The following is a 12115-nucleotide window of genomic DNA, read 5'->3' as shown; positions in this document are numbered from 1 at the left end:
TTATTTTGAAACAGACCTTTCCTCAGTTTACTGAGGGGTTGTGGTCTCCTGCAATAAGGCTTATAGGGAAAAACAGTTTTCCTTGGGGTGATGGCTGCTGCCATTAACAACGGTGTTAAACTTGATGGAGATTTTACCCGCAGCCTCGCTTTAAAGGATTTGTGAAAATTAGTCATCCTTTGGCAAAATTTCCCCAGTGACGCCAAAATATGTTCTCACTATTGGAGGCCAGGGGGCCTGTTGGAGAAGAACATAAAACAAAGGAAATATTATATTTACTATGTTTATTTTTCCTTGGGTGTGAATAAAAAGGCAAGTATTTAATTGAGTCTATTTAACCTTGTGAAACTGTATTCCAGTTTAAAATGTTTGTGTAAAATACGAAAATTTTTTATTAAGCCACCAGAGATGGTAGGCTCAGAGAATCCCAACCAAATGGTACATTGCAATATTTATATATGGGGTACCCCTAACTTCTCCAGCCTTCGTCCCCCTAATCGAGAGATAATTAAAAAAGCAAGGGCTGCAGAGGACGAACCCCCTGGGAAACTGGCCAGTGAAGTCTTTCTTCCAGAACATTTTTTAAAGCCACTCGCACACCTTCACTCAGTCATCAAGACACTCATACAAACCACACCCCCATTTGTAGAGTGCCAACCACATTGTTGCTGTAACGTTTCAGTGCTGCAGCGGGAACAATTGCTGATTGTTTGGTATATCTTTTCTTCTTTCTCCTCTGTGTCCTCGAATGACCACAATCAGGTTTTCTTCTTGATCCTTCAGTGAGCCAAGGAGCAGCATATAGTCCAGAGGGTCAGCCCATGGGGAGCTTTGTGTTGGATGGTCAGCAACACATGGGGATCCGGCCTGCAGGTAGGTTGGCTCATCCTGCCTCTGGGCTTCCCTGGGAAGTGCCACCTGCTCCACCAGCCTCTCCATCCACTCTACTCTCCCACTCTCATGGTGGGTTTAACATTTGCCTGCTGCCTGCTCTGCCTGCTTTCTTTACATTGGGTGGGGGAAAAAATCCTCTTTGAAAAAGTAAAGATTTTACCACAGTATCATTATACTCTGCCCCACACACATCCTTTTTCTTTTTTCTTTTTAAACCAAGGCAATAAGTGAAAAGGAATATGAGTTTCCTTCTATTTTTTCACCATCAATTATTGCTGATTTTCCGGCCTCTTCTTGGATTTTATCTCCTTTCTAGGACCTATGAGTGGAATGGGCATGAATATGGGCATGGATGGGCAATGGCACTACATGTAACCTTCATCATGTAAAGCAATCGCAAAGCAAGGGGGAAGTAAGTACAGTCGGGTGCGATCTGTCTTCACTATCACTTCAGAGACTTGATTTTATTTTTTTATAATTTGCCCCCATTTGATTTTTCCTTGCCCATAACTGCATGCCTTTCCAAACTAAGGGCCTGTTTTTAAAGATATATCACCCAGCTCTGAAGTCACAGGTGACACTGACGTGTACTTTTGAAAAGGCCAACTGACAAGCCTGCGTGTGTTTTAAGCAGGTGGGACTGCCTTTTAGCCTATTTACTGTGGCCCCAATGTGCACAAACACAGACATCAGGAAGATATTGGACATTTAAGAATAAAAATAATGTCTTGGGGGCACCAGTTGACTGAGAGAAATTAAGCAGGCTTCAATGAAGCGGTAAAAAAAAAAAAAAAAAAAAAAGGAAAAGTAGACCTGTCCTTTGAGTGACATAAATCTGTCAGAATACGATTGATGCCCAAATTATCTTATATGCAAAGATGAAATGCTGGAGCTCATTATGCCTAGTCTAGATATATGACAGCAGTGACACCATTGATTCTTCACTAGGGAGTCGGTGTGTTTTGATTATTTTTTACATGTGCCTACTGACTTTCGACACGAGACAGAAAGACAGGAAAGTCAGTCAATAAATTTAAAGGGAAAGACATTTAGGAGCAACTGAATATGAAGGAATGGATTTTTCACTGAGGCTGAATGGCTGCAGTTGGATTAAGAAACCCATTAGACTTTAAAGCTTCAAGTGTTTTTGACATCTGAAAAAAATTCAGAGTCTGCCAACAAGATATATCCTTTGCTGAAGACACCAGAGCATAAAAAAATTCATATAACATTGAAACTTCCTTGTTTAATGAGGCTGAATATAACAACAAGTACCTTGATTAAATCATTCTCTATATGTAAATAGAGGCCAACATTTTATAGGAGATCTCAGGGGGTCACCATGGCACACCATTGATGAAGCCAATTTCCTTCCTTCCTTCCTTTACTAATGCAGTCAAAAAATGTAGAAAGCAATGTTCCCTAAAACAGCTATAGAGAAAACATTTGCTCAGCTTGGATAATTCTTAATATAGGCCATATAATTTCTAGCCTATTTAATTACATAACATATTTTATGCTTCATGACCAATTACATTAATAGCTTAATACAGAAGAATATTATCCTCTCTTGATTTGATTATGCAGCCACACAATATGGTATATTTGGTACTTAATTATCATCATCCATTGAGCAGGCTGCTGTAGTAGAATAAACAGAGAGCTGGGACTATGCAGGCTGTGTTATTGTGTTTAGATGGTTTTGCCACTTCTGTTAATAATGGACTGCGGATCTACTTAACAAAATGACTGCAGCATATAAGCCTTTAGATTACCAGCTTACAGTGTCAAAAACATCTGTTCAGCTTTTCAACTGTATGCACTGGAGGTTAAATAGAGGTGAATAAAGCTGTCCTTTTAGACCTGGGGATGTGCAACTGTAAATATAACCTTAACTCAATAAACAGGTAGCTTGCAAGAGAAATCAGAATCCTTACAATTGCTGACTTCCCACCATTTAACTCATCACTTTGAATGTTGCATATCTCAATTAAGAATTTCTAGATTTTGTTACATTTTATTCCTAATATCAAGGCATTATTTGGGGGAATTTTCAGAAATAAACTACCGGGCATGTCATATGACCTTACATTGACTTCTTACCTTTGACCTTTACAATCTCTTGGGTATACTGCTACAGGAATGCCTCTAATTCAAAAAGGGGGCTTCATTTTAAATACACATAAAAGCTCATTGCTTCAAAATGAATATGCTGTAATGTTTTATATAATAAATTTTTCATGAAGAAATATAGATATGATAAGATGTCAATTTTATTTTATTTTACTGTCTTCAATTTTTGTCCATGTCTACAAATGCAACACAGAAAAATAAATGATCTATCAACAGTTAACTGATAAAACTCGACTCAAAATTTATATTCTTATTGCACTTATCAAAGAAATGTACTGAATACCATTTTGAAAAACAGTTCCACTTTGACATTTAGTTGCATTAAATATTTAGTTCTGTTGTGTTGCATTATACTGCTGTGCGATGAAATTAAATGCAAACTACAATTTGAATGTCTGCAAACATTGGCAAGAATCTGCAGCTAAATTTAGATATAAGATTTGCAGTGTCTGTTGTTTTTTTTTTTCTTTTCATCTTTGATGGGTAAAGTATAAAAATGTTTAGGAATTTGACCTGCTTTCTTTTTCCCTCTCTACTTTCAGGTTTGCAGAGCATGCCAGGGGACTACGTTTCTCAGGGTGGTCCTATGGGAATGAGTATGGCACAGCCAAGTTACACTCCTCCCCAGATGACCCCACACCCTACTCAATTAAGACATGGACCCCCAATGCATTCATATTTGCCAAGCCATCCCCACCACCCAGCCATGATGATGCACGGAGGACCCCCTACCCACCCTGGAATGACTATGTCAGCACAGAGTCCCACAATGTTAAATTCTGTAGATCCCAATGTTGGTGGACAGGTTATGGACATTCATGCCCAATAGTATAAGGGAGCTCAAGGGAAAAGGAAACACACGCAAAAACTATTTTAAGACTTTCTGAACTTTGACCAGATGTTGACACTTAATATGAAATTCCAGACAGCTGTGATTATTTTTTACTTTTGTCATTTTTCATCAAGCAACAGAGGACCAATGCAACAAGAACACAAATGTGAAATCATGGGCTGACTGAGACAATTCTGTCCATGTAAAGATCCTCTGGAAAAAGACTCCGAGAGTTATAACTACTGTAGTATAAACATAGGAACTAAGTTAAACTTGTACATTTCTGTTGATCACGCCGTTATGTTGCCTCAAATAGTTTTAGAAGAGAAAAAAAAAATATATCCTTGTTTTCCACACTATGTGTGTTGTTCCCAAAAGAATGACTGTTTTGGTTCATCAGTGAATTCACTATCCAGGAGAGACTGTGGTATCTATTTTAAACCTGTTGGGCCAATGAGAAAAGAACCACACTGGAGATCATGATGAACGTTTGGCTGAACCTCATCACTCGAACTCCAGCTTCAAGAATGTGTTTTCATGCCCGGCCTTTGTTCCTCCATAAATGTGTCCTTTAGTTTCAAACAGATCTTTATAGTTCGTGCTTCATAAGCCAATTCTTATTATTATTTTTGGGGGACTCTTCTTCCAAGAGCTTGCCAATGAAGATTTAAAGACAGAGCAGGAGCTTCTTCCGGGAGTTCTGAGCCTTGGTTGTGGACACAACAATCTTAAGTTGGGCAGCTTTCCTCAACACAAAAAAAGTGATTAATGGTCATTGAACCATAACTAGGACTTTATCAGAAACTCAAAGCTTGGGGTTAAAAAGGAGCAAGAGAATACTGTAACAAACTTCGTACAGAGTTCGGTCTATTAATTGTTTCATGTTAGATATTCTATGTGTTTACCTCAATTGAAAAAAAAGAATGTTTTTGCTAGTATCAGATCTGCTGTGGAATTGGTATTGTATGTCCATGAATTCTTCTTTTCTCAGCACGTGTTCCTCACTAGAAGAAAATGCTGTTACCTTTAAGCTTTGTCAAATTTACATGAAAATACTTGTATGAGGACTGTGACGTTATGTTAAAAAAAAAAAGGTGTTAAGTCACAAAATGCGGTAATAAATATTTCATTTTTGATTTTTTGTTAGGCTTTTGCGTTTTTAATGGTTTTAGGACAAGGCTGCACCATGCCGACTCTATACAGTGTTAAAAGTAGGTGATGGTTTTTCCCCCCAGCAGTTGAGTATATTTTAAACTTACCAATAATTTGTAAGGTAATCATCTGTAGCCTTTGAATGTCTATTTGGCCTGTAAGTTCCATCAGCAGAAAACTTCTAAAGGTACGAAACTCTGTGTACATAATGAGCCAGGTTGAAAGATCCCCCTGAACGTGCTCAACCTCCTTTTTAGATGCATGACGTTAAAAAATATATACTTTCAGATAAAGCTTTTCATGGTCATCCTCTGCCAGAATAAAGGACTTTTCAGGTTAATTTTACAACGTAAGAAATAATGTCTGTGCTCAAAGGTAATTTATCTGCTTGTGTTTTTCCTCTGCCTGTCTTACTACAATACTGTTGGATATGTAAATGAAAATTTACATATGGGTGTTCATAGATAAGTAAACAACTTCTATGGAGTTTGAAATTTTGACTTTAAAAGATTACTTAATCATTAATATTTTATAAATTATATTGTGGTATATTTTTATTTCAGATACCTCCATGTGCAGGGATGCTAGGGTGATGATCACTAAACTTAAATTTTTCTCTGAAAACAAAACAAAATGGACGGTGTAATGCCATTTTCAAAATTTTATGCAACATTCCTGGAAATCTATACCATTAGCTTATTGAGACTGTGCAAACAATGTCTGCTAAAGTGTGCAAAAAGGGTGAGGCGTGTCCCCTCAATTTTCAAATGAATATACTATCCTGGAATTTTGTAACTCTTAAATTTTGAATCTTTGTTTAGAAAGAATAATATCGTAAACTTTAGCTAGATATATGATGTCAACTGGCTAGGGAAATAATTCACTATCTCTGCAAACTTAAACTTGGAACAAATCCATAGTTATATTTATTTGGGACTCTTCCATCTTTCCATTTCAGACAGCATTTATGGAAGTTCTGTATAAATGACAAAGGAAATAAACTTTTATTGTTTTGTATCATATTTAGTTAGGTAGGATTTTTACAAGTACATTTATCAATTTAAGTGGTGTGTTGCTGTTTAAACATAGAAATAATGCTTCTGACACAAACTAAATAGAGAAATTCTGTGCCACTTGGAAAAGAGAGAGAGCTTCCCTCTCATTTTTGCTATTCTATTTTACATGAAGTCTTTTTGTAAATTTTAAATATTTGCCTAGTTTTACTTTAAATGCTTTTGTGTAAACTCTGAAAATTCCCCATGATAAATCAACTCTCACATCAGGTGAGGAAAAAACCTTTTTTTCTTTCCACTCATTAAATGCTGAAGGGTTTACTTGGTAATTGGCTCATGTTTAGGATGTGTTTTATGAAATTATTAAGTTATCTCAAAGTTTAGAGACCAGAGCTCTCGATCCTTGGTTTTAATGAATAAAGTCATCTCATGCTTAGTTTATTCGTCAAACCCACGTCCTATCATGTTAACTTTAACTTTCTTAAATATTTGGAGATGAATGATAATTGTAATAATTGTTTGCATTACCTTGCTCTCCCCCACCCCCAACCCTATGATAAGACAGAGAAGTGATAGATTTGTCCAATTTTTATAATGCTTTTTTTACACCACCCCGGAATGCACTTGCTCCTATCTCGGGTTTACTATTTAGTGTAAAGAGTTCCGATTTGGGTATATTTAAGAAAGACTCAGCTGTCAAAAGCAAAGAAACTGGGAATGGTGTTTTGACAACCATATAGTGTTAAAGGAAATACTGTAGTCTGAATAAAATTGCTTATGTTCTCCAAAACAAGAGTAATATAAAAACACTTTTTTATTTATATGAAAAAGCAAAAGCAGAAATAAATTCCAAAGGTTTCCCTTTCTTTAAGAAATTCTGAGAGAACTGCAGTCGCCATCTGTTAAGGGTTGGGAATTGAGCAAGAAGCCACATTTTAAACGAAAAAGAGAGAAAAGACCAGGAAAGTCTGTGTCTTCCGTCCACCCTCCTCTCTCCCACCCCCTAGGTCAGCACCCCGCACGCCCCCAGCTCTCGCCCTCGTTAGAATCCACCGGGATCCTCCTGCCTCCTCACCCCCTCCCGCCCCCGCGGGCCTGTTAACCCGGAGCAGATTTGGGAAGGGAAATGTGGCTAATATCTCTAGCAGCTGTCAAAGGAGGGACCTTCCTTCAAAGGGACTGGACAGGGATCCTCCACAAGTTCTCCATTAGTCTAGCACGCCAGCAATTTGATAAGGAGCCTGGACCTCCTGCTACAAGTTGCCACTCAGTCAGAAAGTCCGGTGTCCGGGTGTCTGGATGCGCGGAGTGGCCCCAGCTTCGCGGGCCGCAGCCCCCGCCGCCCACCCAGCGGGCTTGGTGCGGACGCGCGTCCTGGAACCCGGGAGGAGGCAGGGCAGAGGCTTGGGCCGCGGCAGCGGGGCGTGCAGAGGGCTACCCTGGCCCTCACCTGGCCTTCCTGGGGCGTGTGTTAAAGAGTTAGACCAAAGTGTTGCAAACGATGGGGGCAGCAGCGGGGCCCGTCCCGGTTACAATTGCAGCCATCAACTCTGGGCGTCGCGCGCCAGGGCGGGCCCCCTCCCTCCGGGCCCGGGCCGGGAGAAGGTGCCGCGCGGGGGAAATGCTGGTCTGATGGGGGAGGCCGGTCAGATTGTGATGAGAATGGAGACCGTCGGGGCAGTGTTTGAAGGGAGGTTTTAATATTAATAGTTTCGGTGTAGAGACAGAAGGGAGATTGCGTCTACGGCTCCTCCGGGCAGACTCTGGGTGACAGGGATGATGGATGATCCGGCAGAGCCCAACAGCTCCTCCCCCCCAGCCCCAACAGTGTCAAAGCTACTTTAGTTGAAGCTTTAGAAATAAAATAAACAGCATCGCCACCCCCCTTACTCTTAGTACACCTCCACCCTCACCCCCCGCTTTCCGACATCGATTTATGGATCATTATGAATCAATTACTGCTCTCAATACCTTCCCATTGGCTTAAATAAAACAGTCGAAAGATGAAAACGCGGGGTTCGGTGGAGATTTTTTTCCCTGACAAGAACAATCGCAAAATCCATTATCTCATAATCAGAGGCTCTGGGTGAGGAGGTGAAGAGAAAGGACCGGGTCACCCAGTAAATAACTGGGGGGAATGTAGGAAGGGGGGGGTGTCGCCCAGATGCTGCCTTTGTTTTCTTTCAGATGGGTTTGCTTGGTTTGTTGTTTGTTTGGGGTTTGGGGAGCGGGGTAAACTCGCGTGAGAATTAGATGCCTACGAGTTTCGTGACCTAATTATTTAACTCCTTTGGAGAGACCCCTCTGAATGCGTGTCTCGGCAAACATCAGATGTTGTTGGTAGTGAGGTCACACATGGGAAAAGGTGTGGAGGAATGGGTCCGTCTGGAGGGCGGATTTTCACTTTGTTGTGAGCAACTGTGCGCGGGAGGGTTGGCCGCCGGGTGGGGAGACCGTCCCTCTCCCCCGGCCCCCCGCCGCTGGCTGTTTTTGTCGTTGGAACTGGTTTGGATCTGGGGCTGGCCGTCCCCTTTCGCCCCCACCCCCACCTCGGCCGCCCGAGGCTTTTCTTCCCTCTCCTGCCTCTTCCGCGGCGGGGCTCGAGGTTCTCTAGGTGTTTCTATGACTACATTGTGTGTGTGGGAGGGTCAGACGTGGGGGTTGCCCGCGAGAGGGCCGTTCCTGGGCGATCATTTATCAATGTCACCCACATAATGATCCTCTCTGCAGCCTCCTATTGATGAGGATAATTACATTAGCTCAGAGTGACTGATCAATGAAAACCCACCACACAAAAACTTCTTTACTCCTCTATAATACCAAAAACCGATACAGAAATAACATAGAAAGCCTGATTTTCTTTCCCTTCCCTGTCCACCAATGGATTCTGCCCCCTCTGACACCCCCCCCGCCACCCCCCCCCAAAAAGGACGGAGGAGTAAAGTAAGAAACTAGACCCAGGTTTGTTTCGTTTAAAGGAGGATGCAATTCTGTTCGTGAATGCATTTTCTCTAAATGTTGGCTTCATCCCTCCTTTGGTAGAGACTATCAACGGATTTGCTAATGTGAGTTGCTTTCAGACTAGTCTGTGGTTTTGCTTTTTATTTCTTTCCTCCCCTTTGGGCATTTTTTTTTTTTCTGCTTCAAAAAAGGAGATAATTCTTTCTACAAATATCTAGTAAAAGAAATTCCTCTAGGTCCTCTTTTTAAAAAGCGTTTGCCTAAGTCGGGTTATCTTTTGTCTTTATCACTTCATAAAGTAGAGCAATTAAAGATGTGATGTTGCATGGGCAGAAAGGGTGGATCCATTATACGGCGACATAATACGCCATATTCTAGCATGAAAGTTTGAAGCTAAATTACGATTTCGCTTCTTCTAGACTAAAAAATCAATATTTTCTCAATTAAAGCGAATTTTAATGCTTTACTTGCTAGTTGTTAAAGGCGCTGTAAATTTTATTGTAATGCTTCTTGACTTCGGAGTAGATGCAGGAGATGGGATGATTCTCGTGGTCTTTTTCCTCTCGGGGAACCTAGCCCAGGAACATCCCATGGTTTCATATCAAATTGAAGCAACAAAGGTAAGAAGGGTTCTGAGAGGGACGGGGCAAAAGGTGGAGAGCCCGCCAAGGAAGCCCACCAGCGCCAGAGGCCATTGTCTTGTATATTTTCACCTCTCTGTGTCCTGCCTCCTGAAAGTGACAGAGGTGTCCATTTTACTCTAATCTTTCTCAAAGGGGAGCACGTTCGACTCACATCTGCTCTTTAATGGTCAGAAAAGGAGTTGCATTTGGGGAGCATTCTAAACCCTTCCCAGGGTCCCCCTGTTCTCTTCCTTCTCCTTATTTAACCAAATGCTAACTCGGAACTGGCTCTTTCACCAATTTGGCCATATTTTATGTGTTCTGGCTTCTATACCAGAAATCATTCGCCACCCTCAGGAGCATTCCCTGTTTACAGACATTTTCTCCTTTCACAAGTCCCACCTAGTAAAAGTTCCAGCAGAGAATTAACTGTGGTGTGTTAATAGCCCAGGTCTGCTACTGCTCTCTTCTGCAAAGCTGAAATCTGGTAACGAGGAATATGGCATTGAACTAATGCTGGGAGCTGTTCAAGGTCAGCAGAAGCCCAAAGACTGGAGAATTTTAAGGCCCAGTGACTTGATGGGAAGCAAGGTAGTGAAACTTGCAGAAAGTAAGGCAGAGAGGAGGAGAAGAAAATGAGGCCAGGAGGGAACATAATGAGAGAAGAAAAGGACAAGGCAGAAAAATGAGCCTTTGGGACCTCTTTATAATTTAAAAAGAAATAATAATGAAGGGAAATTGAATATCTAAGGGTTGCTATTACATTTTTTTTGAGGCCAATATCCGTTTAAGAACAAACCCTCAGAGATGACAGGAAGGGCCTGGGTTTCCAAATGGAACTACTCACAAAGTTCCTTTTGCAGTTCCTTCTTCTGTTAATTTGCTGGGAATGAGAAGACTAGGGAAAAGGCGATGTGTGTGGTGTACCAAAGGCTTAAGTAAGAGTATGATGGGAAGGGGCACCTAGATATAATGAGGCTGCTGTTTTAAGCTGAATAGAAAAGAGGAGAAGAAAGAAAAAGCCACACAACACCACAATACACTTTAAAATAATTCTCACCCACCTGTCTTCCTTTTTCTCTAACCACACACTATATTGAATAGTACACATAGGTGGGGGAAATTTCTAGTTCATCACCTTCTGTCTGTAGACCCACCAACGGAGCCCCCTTCCCTTAGATTCCTGACATGTAAGCCTAGACCATGGCCTTTTTATCAAGTGAGTGGGGCTTTGTTAATGTATTTGTACTTTTCTGCTTTCAGACTAAGTTTCTCGCTTTGGAGGAGGGAGGAGATGCAAGAAAGGAGGGGGAGGGGAGCAGAACACAAAGACTTTATCTAGTTCTCACCAAGCAGGTTTCAAAATAGGAACTTAATGGGAAGAAAGACGAAAGAATTAAAAAAAAAAAAAATAAGAGGGGCGTGAGAATTGTTTATTACAAGTTTACTTGTCTGGAAGAGAGGTGATTCTGTGGATATTTTTCCCTTTGAGGATTCTGTTTTCCTCTTATTGAAACATTTTCAAATTTTAATCCTTTAGCAGACAAAACCTCAGTATAAATATGACATGGGCCACTGGCAAAAAAACGAACTTAAACTCAGTGCTTAGAGGGGAGGAGGTGTGGGGAGGAGAGAGCCCTTTCTGATTAATAACTAGCAGGGTAATGTTGAGGGCTTTTTCTGCCCGATTGCCTTTTTGAATTAGAGCCGATTTCTTCACACTTCACTAGTGCCTGTCTCCTTTAAAATGACTGGCAGATTTGTTTCTCTTTTTTTTTTCTCTCCCTGAGACTTAATGATGTAAATTTTCTAATTAGTTGAATCATATTGCTTAAAGGCCTAATATTTACCATGTAAGAAATGATCATCCAGATTTGGACCCCTTGAAATATTCTAAGAAATAACATTTGGCTTTTAGGTTGAGGGATGAAGAGGAGAAAGCTGTATTACGGGAAGCTGTTTAGAGAAGAGAAGGCATAAACCCGGCAACATGTTAAATTAATAGTTGAAGTTGAGCTGGGCTCACACCCCAAGTCCGCTTTTATTTTTCAATCAGCGAAGATTTAATTGGCAGCCCTCAGGCTGGGCGATCTGATATTTTCTCATTAGTTTCCCATCACTAATCTTGAGTGTTAGATTGGCTTAAAGGTTGTCAACATTTGACCAATTTTATTTAAGGAAAAAAAAAATCATGCATTATGGCTCCTGGACGTGAGATCTGCAAATAAATCCTGCTTGGATCAGCGGAACTAACAGGCGAAAAAAATGTTGACTATTCATCGTCGCATTTAATAAGTTGCATTAATGTATATTTCAAGGCTAGAGAGAGAGATGATACATGTGGTGCGTAGATGCCGATGAAAAGAAAGAGGTGAATGGGGAACGGGATGCACTATAAGCGGGATGGGTAGGTAAAGTGAGACGTAGACGCATTTCGAACCGAGGGTAAATAATCCAAGTGGAATAGCTGTTGAGGATTTAAGAGCTACAATCCTCCCTCCCTTTCC

General features: G+C 40.9%; 1 protein-coding gene across 7 annotated transcripts in view; it reads left to right on the top strand.

The window, feature by feature from the left end:
* MEIS2 (Meis homeobox 2) overlaps window positions 1-5000 on the top strand; it is a 211320-nt gene extending 206320 nt beyond the window's left edge. For 2 of the 7 annotated variants that reach the window (XM_050798578.1, XM_050798579.1), the window contains exons 11-13: window positions 763-873; window positions 1211-1306; window positions 3570-3588. In XM_050798578.1, the coding sequence (XP_050654535.1) occupies window positions 763-873; window positions 1211-1269 (170 nt within the window). In that variant the 3' untranslated portion in view covers window positions 1270-1306; window positions 3570-3588. Of the gene's footprint in view, window positions 1-762; window positions 874-1210; window positions 1307-3569 lie in introns of all 7 variants that reach the window. The other 5 variants (XM_050798575.1, XM_050798582.1, XM_050798581.1 and 2 more) reach the window with 4 other exon arrangements.
* Window positions 5001-12115: the final 7115 nt, after the last annotated feature.

The sequence above is a fragment of the Macaca thibetana genome, chromosome 7 (assembly GCF_024542745.1).
Source record: "Macaca thibetana thibetana isolate TM-01 chromosome 7, ASM2454274v1, whole genome shotgun sequence".
Lineage (NCBI taxonomy): Eukaryota > Metazoa > Chordata > Mammalia > Primates > Cercopithecidae > Macaca > Macaca thibetana.
The sequence above is the reverse complement of the archived record's forward strand: the minus strand, read 5'-3'. Positions and strand labels throughout refer to the sequence as shown.